The sequence below is a fragment of the Mustelus asterias genome, chromosome 19, assembly GCF_964213995.1.
Source record: "Mustelus asterias chromosome 19, sMusAst1.hap1.1, whole genome shotgun sequence".
Lineage (NCBI taxonomy): Eukaryota > Metazoa > Chordata > Chondrichthyes > Carcharhiniformes > Triakidae > Mustelus > Mustelus asterias.
In genome coordinates this window covers 11594790-11611387 of record NC_135819.1, presented here as the reverse complement: position 1 = coordinate 11611387, position 16598 = coordinate 11594790, and the positions used below count along the sequence as shown (strand labels likewise).

General features: G+C 50.2%; 1 protein-coding gene across 2 annotated transcripts in view; it reads right to left on the bottom strand.

The window, feature by feature from the left end:
* LOC144507760 (nuclear receptor subfamily 5 group A member 2-like) overlaps positions 1-16598 on the bottom strand; it is a 50106-nt gene that overhangs the window by 32646 nt on the left and 862 nt on the right. The window contains exon 1 of one of the 2 annotated variants that reach the window (XM_078235031.1): positions 2379-2544. The exons of the other annotated variant lie outside the window; for it this stretch is intronic. Within the exon in view, the coding sequence (XP_078091157.1) occupies positions 2379-2454 (76 nt within the window). The 5' untranslated portion in view covers positions 2455-2544. Of the gene's footprint in view, positions 1-2378; positions 2545-16598 lie in introns of those variants that run through there. 2 annotated transcript variants of the gene reach the window in all.

Genomic DNA, 16598 nt, shown 5'->3' with positions numbered 1-16598 from the left:
AACTTGGGTCACTGTCGGTGTGGAGTTTGCACGTTCCCCCCATGTGTGCGTGGGTTTCCTCCGGGTGCTCCAGTTTCCTCCCACAGTCCAAAGATGTGCAGGTTAGGTGGATTGACTTTGCTAAATTATCCCTTAGCGTTCCAAGATGTGCAGGTTAGGGGGATTGGCCATGCTAAATTGCCCCTTAGTGTCCAAAGATGTGTAGATTAGGTGGATTGACCATGGTAAATTGCCTTTAGTGTCCCAAGATGTGCAGGTTCGGTGGATTGGCCATGCTAAATTGCCCCTTAGTGTCCAAAGACATGCAGGTTAGGTGGATTGACTATGCTAAATTATCCCTTAGAGTTCCAAGATGTGTAGGTTAGGTGGATTGGTCATGCTAAATTGCCCCTTAGGTGGTGTCCAAAGATGTGTAGGTTAGGGTGGATTGGTCATGCTAAATTGCCCCTTAGTGTTCAAAGATGTGCAGGTTAGGTGGATTGGCCATGCTAAATTGTCCCTTGGTGTCCAAAGGTATGTAGGTTAGGTGGATACGTGGGGTTACGAGGAGAGGGTGGGTGCTCTTGGAGCACAGACTCAATGGGCCAAATGGCCTCCTTCTGCACTGTCGGGATTCTATGAAAACTGGTGTACAATGAACACTGTGCATGTATGTCTTGTATTACCCAAGCCTGGATTAACATGACTGGGACTTTCAACTTCCATTGCTGTGGGCACAGAGAGGTAAGTGGAGAGAGAAGCCAGCGACTGAACGATTTAGTACCCAGTCTTTGTGAGCAAGGACTTCAATGCATCAAGCTGCTGGGGTTTGACTTTGACATTGTGAGTCCCAAATATGGAAATAAAGTTTGCACTTCATGGGGAGAAAGGGGATAGAGGGGGAAGGAAGGAATGCGGGAGAGGGGGGGCGGGGGGGGGGGGGGTGAGATGGTTAACTTCCTTCTGTGCTCTCGACTGGAGCAAGTTATGAACAAGGAACAAGAGGTTGTCAGGCTGTTCTTGAGAAATGCAAACATATTGAGAGGGAACAGAAGGACTGTCCAGAATGCTGGGTGGTTGCATCATAAAATGATTGGCTCTCACAGTGACACGTGCGGCCGCAGTGAGATTTTTGCTGAAGTTTAATCAGAGTTTTCTGGACGAGGATCTCCTGTAAATATTGACACACTCACAGAGAACGCCGGCTACCCCCTCCCCCCCACAATCCCACATCCACCAACCCCAAACCTGCTTTTGAAAAGAAAAACAAGTGCAATGGCAGCTAAATCATAGACTCCCGACATGCAGAAAGAGGCCATTCGGCCCATCGAGCCTACACCGACAACACTCCCACCTAGGTCCTATCCCCATAACCTCAAGTATTCACCCTGCTCGCCCCCCTGACATTAAGGGGCAATTTAGCATGGCCAATCCACCTAAAATACACATCTTTGGACACTAAGGGGCAATTTAGCATGGCCAATCCACCTAACCAGCATATCGTGAATCCAGCCCAACCCATCACGCAAACCGGCCTCCCATCCATTGACTCTTGCCTGCACTTCTCGCTGCCTTGGCAAAGCACTGGCACAGTGGTTAGCACTGCTGCCTCCCAGTGCCAGGACCCGGATTCGATTCCCAACTTGGGTGACTGTCGGTCAGCATAATTAAGGACCCTACGCACCCCGCACATTCTCCCTTCCACCTTCTTCCTTCGGGAAAAAGGTACAAAAGTCTGAGGTCACGTACCAACCGACTCAAGAACAGCTTCTCCCCTGCTGCCGTCAGACTTTTGAATGGACCTACCTCGCATTAAAGTGATCTTTCTCTACACCCTAGCTATGACTGTAACACGACATTCTGCACTCTCTCCTTTCCTTCTCTATGAATAGTATGCTTTGTCTGTATAGTGCGCAAGAAACAATACTTTTCACTGTATGTTAATACATGTGACAATAATAAATCAAATCAAATCAATTTAGCATGGCCAATCCACCTAACCTGCACATCTTTGGAGTGTGGGAGGAAACCGGAGCATCCGGAGGAAACCCACGCAGACACGGGGAGAACATGCAGACTCCACACCGACAGTCAACCATGCCGGGAATCGAACCCGGGTCCCTGGCACTGTGAGGCAGCAATGCTAACCACTGTGTCGCTGTGTCTTGTACAGAGTAATGTGTCAACATGTCAGCACTGTCCTGACACAGAATCGTCCTGTGGGTTCCTCCACCAGACCTTACTTTGTCAAACTCTGATTTAAAGTTTTGCTGCTGCAGAGGGAACTTCAAGGTGATGGCGAACTGAATGGAATTCACCAGCGTAAAATATACTTAACGAACTAAAACTTACAGATAAGCGCAGCTCAGATAAAGAGGTGTAAATGTCATTGTACTCACTCTGTAACAACATTTGATCTGATTCCGATTGTTGAATGTACATGGAATTGGATTCAGAGTCCAGGTTTGGAAGCATAGCAGTCCCAATGAACTCCCAGCTGGACTCAAGTCTCGGGGATCGCACAGTGCGCTGATATCACAGAGGGGTTGTGAATCTGAAGACAGTGATTGTACGGGCAGTGCATGCACTGAAACCCTCTCCACAGGAAGGGGAGGAGGTGCACAGCCGCTCAATGGGCCTGACATGTTCACTGGCCACTCCTGGGTCGTCCCATATCATCCAATGTGTCAGGGAATGAGTAACAGTCACAGAAGCTCCTTCCACTGATTTATTAACCCTGTCAGTACTTATCCGAGCATTTTACCATCAAAATGACAGTTTCTTCAGCCGGCTATCCGAGCTTTGACAAAGGGTCATCTGGACCCGAAACGTCAGCTCTTTTCTCTCCTTACAGATGCTGCCAGACCTGCTGAGATTTTCCAGCGTTTTCTCTCTTGGGTCTCGGACTGCTAATGTCACAGAATTCCCATTTCGGAGGTAGTTTGATTGAATAGAATTCAGAGACCTTGGCCAGAACCCAACCACCTCGCCTGCCCCAGAATCGGCGTGGGCAAAGTTCCCAGAACGGAAATCTCCGTTGGCCACGGGTGGGGGTTTACGATCTCGCTCCAGCGTGGCTGGAAAATCCCAGCCGAGGGGCAGGATTTTACAGCCTTGCTCGAACGAGACCGGGAATTCCCGCCCGAGGTCAACAGACATTTCCGTTTTCCGCCCCTCGCTCGCTCCGATTCCGTGGCGGGCGGGGCGGTAGAAATCTGGACCTTAGGTCTGTAACGTACTAGATGTTGTGTGTGTATGTTGTATTGCCTCTGGGTCTCAGGGCGGCACGGTGGCACAGTGGTTAGCACTGCTGCCTCACAGCGCCAGGGACCCGAGTTCGATTCCCGGCTTGGGTCACTGTCTGTGTGGAGCCTGCACGTTCTCCCCGTGTCGGCGTGGGTTTCCTCCGGGTGCTCCGGTTTCCGCCCACAGTCCGAGAAACCTGCTGGTTAGGATGCATTGGCCGTACTAAATTCTCCCTCAGTGTACCCGAACAGGCGCCGGAGTGTGGCGACTAGGGGATTCTCACAGTAACTTCATTGCAGCGTTAATGTAAGCCTACTTGTGACACTAATAGATAAACTTAAACTTCAACACAGTTGTGGGGTCATCAGCAAAAGAGTCATAATGGAATCACAGTGACATGTATGGTCGCTGAAGCTTTTTCTGTACGACGATTCCCTGTAAATATTGGCACAGTCCCACAGACCAATGTCACTCCCACCAGACTCACTTCTGGTTAACTCTGCTTTCCTCTCTCTCCACAGATGCTGCCAGACCTGCTGAGTTTTTCTGACATTTTCTGTGCGTTCTTTTTTTTAAATTTCAGATTTCCAGCACTCGCTGGATTTTGTTTTTAATTCGACTGATCATGGATTCAAGCCTGCCTTTGGAGACTGGAACGTTGGACCGCTGCAGTACTGCGGGCGTGCTACACTACCAGTGGTGCTGCTATCCTTTGGATGAGACATTAAAATTGGGTGGTGGCGCAAGGGAGAAAATAGCAGAAGTGCGACTGGGTGAGGGGGAGCATCTGTGGGTGGCACAGTGGTGAGCACTGAGGCCTCACAACGCCAGGGACCCGGGTTCGATTCCCGCCTCGGGTCACTGTCTGTGCAGAGTGTGCACATTCTCCCCGTGTCCGCGTGGGTTTCCTCCGGTTTCATAGAATCATAGAATCCCTACAGTGCAGAAGGAGGCACTTCCGCCCTTTGAGTCTGCACCAACCACAACCCCACCCCATTCCTATAACCCCACATATTTGCCCTGCTAATCCCCCTGACACTAAGGGTCAATTTAGCATGGCCAATCAACCTAACCCACACATCTTTCAGACTGTGGGAGGAAACTGGAGCACCCGGAGGAAACCCAAGCAGGCACGGGGAGAATGTGCAAACTCCACACAGACAGTGCCCCAAGGCCGGAATCGAACCCGGGTCGCTGGCGCTGTGAGGCAGCAGTGCTAACCACTGTGCTGACATGCCGCCGATAGATGCTCCCCCTCACCCTGTCGCACTTCTGCTATTTTTTCCCTTGTGCCACCACCCAATTTTAATGTCTCATCCAAAGGATAGCACCACTGATTGTGTAGCACGCCCGCAGTACTGCAACATATCCTCCCACAATCTGAGTGTGCACGAGTCGATTTCAACATGAAACTTAGAAATTGTGTAATACTGGCTAGGGGCATCGGCCATGCTAACTCCTCCCTCAGTGTATCCCCACAGGCGCTGGAGTGTGGCGGCTAGGGGACTTGCACAGTAACTTCATTAGCAATCATAGAATCCCTACAGTGCAGAAGGAGGCCATTCGGCCCATCGAGTCTGCACTGACAACAATCCCATCCAGGCCCTATCCCCGTAAACCTACATATTTACCCTGCTAATCCCTCTAACTTACCCGTCCAGGGACACTAAGGGGCAATTTAGCACGGCCAATCCACCTAACCTGCTCATCTTGGGACTGTGGGAGGAAACCGGAGTACGCGGAGGAAACCCACGCGGACACGGGGAGAACGTGCAGATTCCACGCAGACTGACACAGTGGTTATTTTCCTGACGTATATTAACGATATTGATCTTAGTGTGCAGGAGTCGATTTCAACATGAAACTTAGAAGTTGTGTAAACTGCGAGGTGGACAGTGGAGTCGGGGAACTGGAGGAATATTTGGCTTGAGGGAGGAGGTGGGAAGTAAGCCTACTTGGGATACTAATAAATAAACTTGAAACTCCCAGAAACTAACCTCATGACCCTGACAACAGAGTCCCACCATTTGAAGAGTCTAGCTACATTTCCATCCCATCAAATGCAAATTATGTTATTGCTTACATAGCTGTCTTGTCCTTCAAGGTGATAGAAATCAGAATTTTAGGAAGCGTTGATTAAGAGCATCACAGCAAAATTCTTCCCCCTCTCCACCCACATCCAAATATTCCTTTGGTTCCCCAACTCCACCGTCCTCCTCACAATTCACAATACTTCCAAGTTTCAGGGAAGTGTTAAAATCGCCCCCTGCACGCCAAGTTTTTTTTTTGGTTTATTTATTAGTGTCACAAGTAGGCTTACGTTAACACTACAATGAAGTTACTGTGAAAATCCCCTAGTCGCCACACTCCGGCGCCTTTTCAGGTACACTGAGGGAGAATTTAGCACGACCAATGCACCTAATCTGCACGTTTTCTGGACTGTGGGAGGAAACCGGAGCACCCGGAGGAAACGCATGTAAACATGGGGAGAATGTGCGGACAGTGACCCAAGCCGGGTATCGAACCCAGATCCCTGGCGCCATGAGGCGGCAGTGCTAATCACTGTGCCACCATGCCACCCAAGATCTATCGCACTGAGGGAATTGCTTCCAGTTCATCCTAAAGAGGGTACACACTGCTGCCAGGGGAAAAGAGATGATGGAGCGAGTGGATCTTTAAGCTAATGGATTGGGTGATAATCAAATGGTCTGCTTTTCTCTCGCCTCAGTCAAGGCGCTCATTCTAAGACCCCTATGGTATCTACGACACTCCCTCCTTACCTGAGGAGCTGCTCAAATGACGAGCTTGATTTGATTTGATTTGATTTATTATTGTCACATGTATTGACATACAGTGAAAAGTATTGTTTCTTGCGTGCAATACAGACAAAGCATACCGTTCATAGAGAAGGAAAGGAGAGAGTGCAGAATGTAGTGTTACAGTCGTAGCTGGGGTGTAGAGAAAGATCAACTTAATGCGAGGTAGGTCCATTCAAAAGTCTGACGGCAGCAGGGAAGAAGCTGTTCTTGAGTCGGTTGGTGCGTGTCCTCAACCTTTGTATCTTTTACCTGACGGAAGAAAGTGGAAGAGAGCATTGTGGGTCCACCCACAGCACGTGGACTGCAGCGATTCAAGAAGGCGGCTCACCACCACCTTCTCAAGGGCAACTAGGGATGGGCAATAAATGCTGGCCCAGCCAGCGACGCCCATGTCCCAAGAATGAATTTTTAAAAAGTGGGTGGGGTCCTTGATTATGCTGGCTGCTTTGCCGAGGCAGCGGGAAGTGTAGACAGAGTCAATGGATGGGAGGCTGTTTTGCGTGATGGACTGGGCTTCGTTCATGACCCTTTGTGGTTTCCCACACACGAAAGCAACATGAAGGGGGAATTCCACACTGGAACCCTTAAATTGGGATTAATTTAACAAGATAGCTTCCCGGAGGAAGAAGGGATAAATCTGATCTTGGAGGGAGCATCTAAAATCACAGTGTTTGCTCGTGGAGCTACCTTTCGTTCTGATGTTTATTCAGTCTCCTGTGTTCTATGAACTTATCAGGAATGAATGAAAAGTTACTGATAAGCTTGTAGACTTTAGATAAAATTCTTTCTTTCAACTGTCCACAACTATAACCTTGCCGCCCAGGACACGCAGAAGCAGGAATCAATACGCAATGTGGATAATAAATTGTTTGAGCATTCCAGCTTCGTTTAGTCAGCACCTTATTGCTTTCTGTCGGAATCCGCAACGGGTTTTTCAGATCTCCGCCCACATTTAGGTTGCTGAATCTGCCAACCCGGGTTTCAGGAGCTAAAGGCATGAAGTTGCCAACTCTTAATGGAAATACTTCCCGCCTCCTCCCACAAGCCAAATATTCCTTCAGTTCCCCGACTCCGCTCCTCGCAGTTCACACAACTTCCAAGTTTCACGTACTCGCAAAAGATGAAATCGTCCCCTGCGCACCAAGAGCTGTATCGTTAATATATGTCAGGGAAATATATATATATATCATTGGCATCACGGTGGCACAGTGGTTAGCACTGCTGCCTCACAGCGCCAGGGATTTGGGTTCGATTCCCGGCTTGGGTCACTGTCTGTGTGGAGTCTGCACGTTCTCCCCGTGTCTGTGTGGGTTTCCTCCAGGGGCTCCAGTTTCCTCCCACAGTCCGAAAGGTGGTTGGGTGCATTGGCCGTGCTAAATTCTCCCTCAGTGTACCCGAACAGGCGCTGGAGCATGGCAACTGGGGGATTTTTCACAGTAACTTCATTGCAGTGTTGGCGCAAGCCTACTTGTGACTCTGCTGAATAAACTTTAAACTGAAAAGCAAGGGTCCTAATACCAACCCCGGGGAACTCCATTACAAACATTGCTCCAGCTTGAAAAATATCCATTGGCCATGAGTCTCTCATTCCTGTCACTCCATCAATTTTGTGTCCACGTTACTGCTTATTCGATGAGCCATAACTTTTCATAGAATCATAGAAACCCTACAGTGCAAAAGGACGCCATTTAGCACATCGAGTCTGCACCGACCACAATCCCACCCAGCCCCTATCCCCATAACCCCATGCATTTACCCTAGCTAGTCCCCCTGACATGAAGGGGCAATTTATCATGGCCAATTCACCTAACCCACACATCTCTGGACTGTTGTGTGGCACTCCATTGAGTGCCTTCTGAAAGTCCCTGTACACCACGTCAACAACATTACCCTCATCGACCTTCTCTGTTCCCACTTAAAAAAACTCCAGCCAGTTACTTAAACACAATTTCCACTTGAGAAATCTATGCGGGCTCTTCCTAATCAACCCACATTTTTCAATGTATCGACTAATTCTATCCTGAATAATTGTTTCTAGAAGCTTCCTCACCACTGAAGTGAGTCCAACAAAACTCATCTCCAAATGTCCGTAAACTGGAGCTCGGCTCCTCCCTCTGTGACTGGATCCTGAACTTCCTAACCCTCAGACCACAATCAGTAAGGATAGGCAACAACACCTCCTCCACGATCATCCTCAACACCGGTGCCCCACAAGGCTGTGTTCTCAGCCCCCGACTATACTCCTTATACACCTATGACTGTGTGGCCAAATTCCCCTCCAATTCGATTTTCAAGTTTGCTGACGACACCACCGTAGTGGGTCGGATCTCAAACAATGACGAGACAGAGTGCAGGAATGAGATAGAGAATCTGGGGAACTGGTGCGGCAACAATAATCTCTCCCTCAATGTCAACAAAACGAAGGAGATTGTCATCGACTTCAGGAAGTGTAGTGGGGAACATCAATGGGGATGAAGTGGAAATGGTTGAGAGCTTCAAGTTTCTAGTTGTCCAGATCACCAACAACCTGGCCCAGTCCCTCCACGCCGGTGTTAAGAAAGCCCACCAACGCCTCTACTTTCTCAGAAGACGAAGAAAATTTGGCATGTCCGCTACGACTCTCACCAACTTTTACGGATGCACCACAGAAAGCATTATTTCTGGTTGTATCACAACTTGGTATGGCTCCTGCTCTGCCCAAGACTGCAAGGAACTACACTGAGTTCATTAAAAAAAAATCTGGAAATTAAAATCCACTGGTGACCATGAAACCATTGTCAATTGTTGGAAAAACCCATTTGATTCACTAATGTTCTTTAGGGAAGGAAATCTGCCGTCCTTACCCGGTCTGGCCTATATGTGACTCCAGAGCCACAGCAATGTGGTTGACTCTCAACTGCCCTCTGAAATGGCCGAGCGAGACACTAAGTTCAGGGGCAACTAGGGATGGGCAACAACTGCTGGCCCAGCTAGCGATGCCCATAAAAGAAAATGCCTCCAATATTGTGGTGAACCATCGTTGGTTCCCACTAGATAGTACTGAGCCAGGGTCTGGCCAGTACTACAAGTATGTATATATGTTGCTGTTGGGGTTAGGGATGGGTTGTTCTACTTGTTGCTGTTGGGGTTAGGGTTGGGCTGTTACACCAAGTATTATAGTTATTATGGTGCATCCCAGTCGGGCTCCGCCTCCTGGGAGAGGTATAAAGGTCACTGCTCTGTCTGGGACCCCTCAGTCTGGGATCGTGTATATAATTAGTAGCTTCGTTGTAACAGCAAATAAAAGCCTTTATTTCCTGAGCATCTCAAGCCTCGTGTGTGATAACGCGCATCAAATATGTTTACATCTCTCCTTAAATAAAGAGATCAAAACTGCAGCCAGCTTTTGAGATGTTTAGAACATAGAACATAGAACAGTACAGCACAGAACAGGCCCTTCGGCCCACGATGTTGTGCCGAGCTTTATCTGAAACCAAGATCAAGCTATCCCACTCCCTATCATCCTGGTGTGCTCCATGTGTGATGCGCGACAATAAGCACATGGAACTAAGGCTTCGGTATTGAAGGCTTTAATAGAGTAACAATGGAACTACTAACACGAATACACCAGTTCAGACTGAAGGGGTCCTGCCGGAGCAGGGGGTCTTATACCTCGCCACCGGAGGTGGGACCCCACTGGAATGTGCCATGATAACTCTTATAACAGGTAAACACCCTAACCCAACAACATTGTACAACCCCCACAGTAACAACACCCTAGCCCAACAGTAACATAGTAACAACCCCCAGTGGTGAACCAACGATGGTTCACCACATTCACCCCTCCTTTAAGAACAAAAGGTGACGGGGTGCAAGAAAAACAGGTCATATAAACAGACAATTCACAGAATTCACAAGTCCAGACGGTCTTGAGGACCGCACCGACGCTACGATCTCCTCAACACCGGTTGCGAAACCGGAGCAGGTGCTTGTGGTGGCGTTCTTTCCAAAGCAACGTCTGGCTGTCCCCTCAAGGACTCCCGGGCCGGCCGGCCCTGGTGAGGCGATGGTGCAGGGGATCCTGGAACGTTTGGTGGTGGTGGTGGTGGTGATGATGGTGGCGCCGATCTCCGAGTCTCAGGCAAGCTGTACATGGGAGTAAAAGTGTTATGCACTGGTCCCGGTGCTGACCGCGCCACGTCTGGGGAAGAAATGAGGAGTAGTGGATTCGTGACTGGGGGAATAGGAGCGACAGGAGTTGCTACGTCCTCTGCGGGCGCCAGGTCTCTAATGGAGACAGTGTCCTCTCGCCCGTCAGGATATGCCACATAGGCATACTGAGGGTTGGCGTGGAGGAGTTGGACCGGTTCGACCAAGGGGTCGGACTTGCGAGCCCTCACATGTCGCCGCAGAAGGACGGGTCCTGGGTACGTCAACCAGGCTGGCAATGAGGTTCCCGAGGACGACTTCCGAGGGAATGAGAACATCCTCTCGTGGGGAGTAGCATTGGTTGCCGTACACAGGAGGGAGCAGATAGAATGGAGCGCATTTGGAAGGACCTCCTGCCAACGGGAGACTGGAAGGCCCCTGGATTTCAGTGCCAGTAGGACAGCCTTCCAGACTGTAGCATTCTCCCTTTCCACCTGTCCGTTACCCCTAGGGTTGTAGCTCGTGGTTCTACTAGAGGCAATCCCGAATGAGAGCAGGAATTGCCTCAAGTCGTTGCTCATGAACGACGAGCCCCTGTCGCTATGAATGTAGCAGGGGTACCCGAACAGGGTAAAAAGCTCACTGAATGCCTTGATGACGGTGGCAGTCGACGTGTCCGCACAGGGGACAACAAACAGAAACCGGGAATACTCGTCTATTATGTTGAGGAAATAGACATTCCGGTCCGTTGAGGGAAGGGGGCCCTTAAAATCCACACTCAGCCTCTCAAAAGGGCGAGTGGCCTTGACCAATTGTGCCCGGTCTGGTCGATAGAAGTGTGGTTTGCATTCTGCGCAAATCCGACAGCTTCTCGTCACTGACCTGACATCCTCCACCGAGTAGGGCAGGTTGCGGGCTTTGACGAAGTGGTAGAGTCTGGTGACTCCAGGATGACACAGATCATTGTGGAGAGCCTTCAAGCGGTCCTCCTGCATAATGGCGCATGTTCCGCGCGAGAGGGCATCCGAGGGCTCATTGAGCCTCCCCGGACGATACATAATATCGTAATTATAGGTGGAGAGCTCAATTCTCCACCGCAAGATCTTATCGTTCTTGATCTTGCCCCTCTGCGTGTTGCTGAACATAAACGCCACGGATCGTTGATCCGTGATCAGGGTGAACCGCTTCCCTGCCAGGTAATGGCGCCAGTGTCTGACTGCCTCCACAATGGCCTGAGCCTCCTTTTCCACCGCTGAGTGCCGAATTTCGGGGCCTTGAAGGGTGCGGGAGAAGAACGCGACGGGCCTGCCTGCCTGGTTTAGTGTGGCGGCTAGGGCGAAATCAGATGCATCACTCTCCACCTGGAAAGGGATGGATTCATCCACCGCGTGCATCGTGGCTTTCGAGATGTCGCTTTTCAAAACCTTGAAGGCCAATTGGGCCTCCGGCGTAAGTGGGAAGGTCGTGGACTTAATGAGCGGACGAGCTTTGTCCGCGTAGTTGGGGACCCACTGTGCATAATACGAAAAGAACCCAAGGCATCTCCTCAGTGCTTTCGTGCTAGCGGGCAAGGGAAGTTCAGTGAGTGGGCGCATACGGTCTGGATCAGGGCCAATGACCCCGTTTTCCACCACGTATCCAAGGATGGCTAACTTACACGTACGGAATACGCACTTCTCCCTGTTATAGGTCAGATTCAGGCGAGATGCAGTGCGCAGAAAGTGTTGGAGATTCGTGTCATGGTCCTGCTGGTCATGGCCGCAGATGGTGACGTTATCCAGGTACGGGAAGGTAGCCCGCAACCCATTCTGGTCCACCATTCGGTCCATAGCACGCTGGAAGACCGAGACCCCATTGGTGACACCAAATGGAACCCTGAGGAATTGGTATAGACGACCATCCGCCTCAAAAGCCGTATATTGTCGGTCCTCTGGGCGGATGGGGAGTTGATGGTAGGCGGACTTAAGGTCTATGGTAGAAAACACTCGGTACTGAGCAATCTGATTGACCATATCAGAAATGCGCGGGAGAGGATACGCATCCAGCTGCGTATAACGATTAATGGTCTGACTATAGTCGATGACCATCCGAGGTTTGTTCCCGCTTTTGACTACCACGACCTGCGCTCTCCACGGACTAGCACTGGCCTGTATAATCCCTTCCTTGAGGAGCCGCCGAACCTCAGATCTAATAAAGATCCGGTCCTCAGCGCTGTAACGCCTACTTTTAGTAGCGATGGGCTTGCAGCCAGGAACCAGATTTTTAAAAAGGGATGGTGTAATAATTTTCAGCGTGGATAGATTGCATGCGGGGCGCTTTGGGCAATTTGGAGGCTGCGGCTGATTCCCTACTGCCAGTGAAGGGAGTGGCCCACCGTACTGTAGGATCACACTCTTCATGTGGGCCATAAAGTTTAGTCCGAGGAGAATTGGCGCGCAAAGGTGAGGTAACACAAGGAGCCTGTATTGCTCGTAAATTGTGCCCTGTACCTCAAGAGTTACCATACATCGTCCTTGGATCGGTACAGACCGGGACCGTGATGCCATGGAAATTGTCTGTTTGGCAGGGAGAACCCGGAGTCCACACCTTTTAGCAGTTTCAGGGTGTATGAAACTTTCAGTGCTCCCACTGTCAAACAGACAATTCACAGTTCGACCACTAACCTTTACATCCATCATAGAATGTTCAAGTCTGTAGTGCCTGGTCTGATCCAGGGAGATCGACGCCACCGTTGGCCCCTGGGCACCACTGCATGCTGCCGATGTGGATGCTGAGGACCCCTGCTGGTCGCTCCTAGTCGTCGTGGACCATGATGGCCGCCCCCATGAATCGCACGTGGGCGAGGGCGCCAAGCGCAGCGACTCCTGGTGGTCTTCCTCCTCCTCCGTCAGCCACAATGGCGCCGTCCTGGATTCGCACGTGGTCGGACCTCGTGGGTACTGCGATGCCGAAGGAGATTGTCTCCGTTCTGGAGGGTTACAAGCTGCACTGCCGTTTTTAGACTTAGACCAAGCTGCACTGCCGTTTTTAGGCTTGGACCTGCAGACTTTGCCGTAGTGGCCTTTTTTACCGCACTGGCTGCAGATTGCCGTTCTTGCCGGACACTGTTGCCGTGGATGCTTGGCCCCACCACAAAAATAGCATCGCTGGCCACCTGGAGCTGCCGCCGTCGTCGGATCGATCTGGGAGCGCGGGTTAGCGGGGCGAGGAGGGAGCTGAGCTTGCTCCAGCCACGTTGACTGCACGTGGTCCTCGGGGTACAGCGCCAAGCTCTTCGACGCCGCTTCCAGCATCACGGCCATCTCCATTGCTTAGGTCAAGTCAAGTTTCCCCTTTTCCAGCAATTTAAGCCTGATGTACGAGGACCCTACCCCTGCTACGAACGCGTCTCGGGCGAGGTCGTACATATACTGTTCGGCTGATACGTCCTTACAATCGCAACCCCTGGCAAGCTGCAGGAGCTCATTGGCATAGTCCTCCATGGTTTCGCCCGACTGCCGACGTCGTGTAGCGAGGAGGTAACGAGCATGTATCTCGTTGGGTGGCTTCGTGTATCTTTTTTTTAGGAGCTCGACGGCACCCGGGTAAGTGGGAGCTGCACGAATGGCTAGGTAAATCGTGTCGCTTACCCGAGCGTGGAGGACCTGGAGTTTATCACTGTCTGTAGTGATAGCTACCGAGGCTGCCAGGTAGTCCTCGAAACACTTCCACCAATGGTCGAATGTGTTAGCGGCACCGACCGCACGTGGGTCCAGTGTCAGACGATCCGGTTTTAGAATCTGTTCCATACTCTCTGTTTTTTCTTTTCTTGTTGTACAGCTGTGAGTTTTCTGTTACTCTATTAAATTGATGCGCGACAATAAGCACATGGAACCAAGGCTTCGGTATTGAAGGCTTTAATAGAGTAACAATGGAACTACTAACACGAATACACCAGTTCAGACTGAAGGGGTCCTGCCGGAGCAGGGGGTCTTATACCTCGCCACCGGAGGCGGGACCCCACTGGAATGTGCCATGATAACTCTTATAACAGGTAAACACCCTAACCCAACAACATTGTACAACCCCCACAGTAACAACACCCTAGCCCAACAGTAACATAGTAACAACCCCCAGTGGTGAACCAACGATGGTTCACCACAATGTGCCTATCCAATAACCGCTTAAATGTTTCTAAAGTGTCTGACTCCACTATCACTGCAGGCAGTCCATTCCACACCCCAACCACTCTCTGCGTAAAGAACCTACCTCTGATATCCTTCCTGTATCTCCCACCACGAACCCTATAGTTATGCCCCCTTGTAATAGCTCCATCCACCCGAGGAAATAGTCTTTGAACGTTCACTCTATCTATCCCCTTCATCATTTTATAAACCTCTATTAAGTCTCCCCTCAGCCTCCTCTGCTCCAGAGAGAACAGCCCTAGCTCCCTCAACCTTTCCTCATAAGACCTACCCTCCAAACCAGGCAGCATCCTGGTAAATCTCCTCTGCACTCTTTCCAGCGCTTCCACATCCTTCTTATAGTGAGGTGACCAGAACTGCACACAATATTCCAAATGTGGTCTCACCAAGGTCCTGTACAGTTGCAGCATAACCCCCACGGCTCTTAAACTCCAACCCCCTGTTAATAAAAGCTAACACACTATAGGCCTTCTTCACAGCTCTATCCACTTGAGTGGCAACCTTTAGAGATCCGTGGATATGGACCCCAAGATCTCTCTGTTCCTCCACAGTCTTCAGAACCCTACCTTTGACCCTGTAATCCACATTTAAATTAGTCCTACCAAAATGAATCACCTCACACTTATCAGGGTTAAACTCCATTTGCCATTTTTCAGCCCCGCTTTGCATCCTATCTATGTCTCTTTGCAGCCTACAACAGCCCTCCACCTCATCCACTACTCCACCAATCTTGGTGTCATCAGCAAATTTACTGATCCACCCTTCAGCCCCCTCCTCCTGCTTGCCGGATATTTCTGGCTGGTGGGATCTTCATGGTGTACCCACCCCATCCTTGCCTCGGAGATCCCAGCGGTGAGGGGCTGGGAAACCCCGGTGGCAACGCCGGAACCAGAAGATCCCAACGCCGGCCAATGGCGGGCTACCTCCCACTGCGGTGAAACACTTGGCGGATTGGGTGGTAAACACTCTGCGTGGCCTCACTGATGCCCCTGTATCCCTGAAGAATAACATCCTTACTTTCATGTTTAATCCTCTTTTAATAAAGGGTAGCATTCCACTCTCCTTCTTAATTAAAAATAATGATTTTTTTTAGCATCAGAAATTCTGGCTGCAGGTTTCCCATCTCACCCGCCATGGGAATCGAAGCGGGCGCTACACAAGATCCAGTGGATCATTTAAAGGTCCGTTGAGCTTGGGTGGGAATTTCCTGGGGTGTGCGTGGACAGAAAATCCTGCCCCTTGTCCACAATAACAGTTCAGTCAAAATACATACATGCCACATAGAAACATAGAAAGATAGGAGCAGGAGGAGGCCATTTGGCCCTTCGAGCCTGCTCCGCCATTCATTACAATCATGGCTGATCGTCCAACTCAATAGCCTAATCCTGCTTTCTCCCCATAACCTTTGATCCCATTCGCCCCAAGTGCTATATCTAGCCGCCTCTTGAATACATTCAATGTTTCGGCATCAACTACTTCCTGTGGTAATGAATTCCACAGGCTCACCACTCTTTGGGTGAAGAAATGTCTCCCCATCTCCGTCCTAAATGGTCGACCCCGAATCCTCAGACTGTGACCCCTGGTTCTGGGCTCCCCCTCATGTTGCAGGGTTACGTCCGAAAGAAATGTTTTTGAAGTGGTGTTGATAGCTAGCCTAATCTCAGAGGCTGATTGGTCAAACCTGATCAGATGATAGCTTAGGGAAGTGGTAGTTGGCCAATAGGAATATGTTTCTCCAACGATGCCAGTTGTTTTGCAGCGAGCATTGCCTTAACCAGCAGAGAGTCCAACTCACCTCAGAATGCTTACCAGTATTGTATTGGCCAAGTATGCAGAGGCTGCGATGTGTGTGAGTGTGTGTGAGTGAGTGTGTGTGCGTGTGTCAGTATATGTGTGTACGTGTGTATGTGAGTGTGAGTGTCAGTGTGTGTGTGTGTGAGTGTGAGTGTCAATGTGTGTGTGAATGTGTGTGAGACTGTGTGTGTGTGAGTGTGTGTGTGTGTGAGTGTGTGAGTGTGTAAGTTGTGCGTGTGTGTGAGCGTAAGTGTGTGTGTGTGTGTGAGTGAGTGCGTGCATGTGAGTGTGTGTGTGTGAGTGTGTAAGTTGTGCGCGTGTGTGAGCGTAAGTGTGTGTGTGTGTGAGTGAGTGCGTGCATGTGAGTGTGTGTGTGAGTGTGTAAGTTGTGTGTGTGTGTGAGCGTAAGTGTGTGTGTGTGAGTGAGTGCGTGCATGTGAGTGTGAGT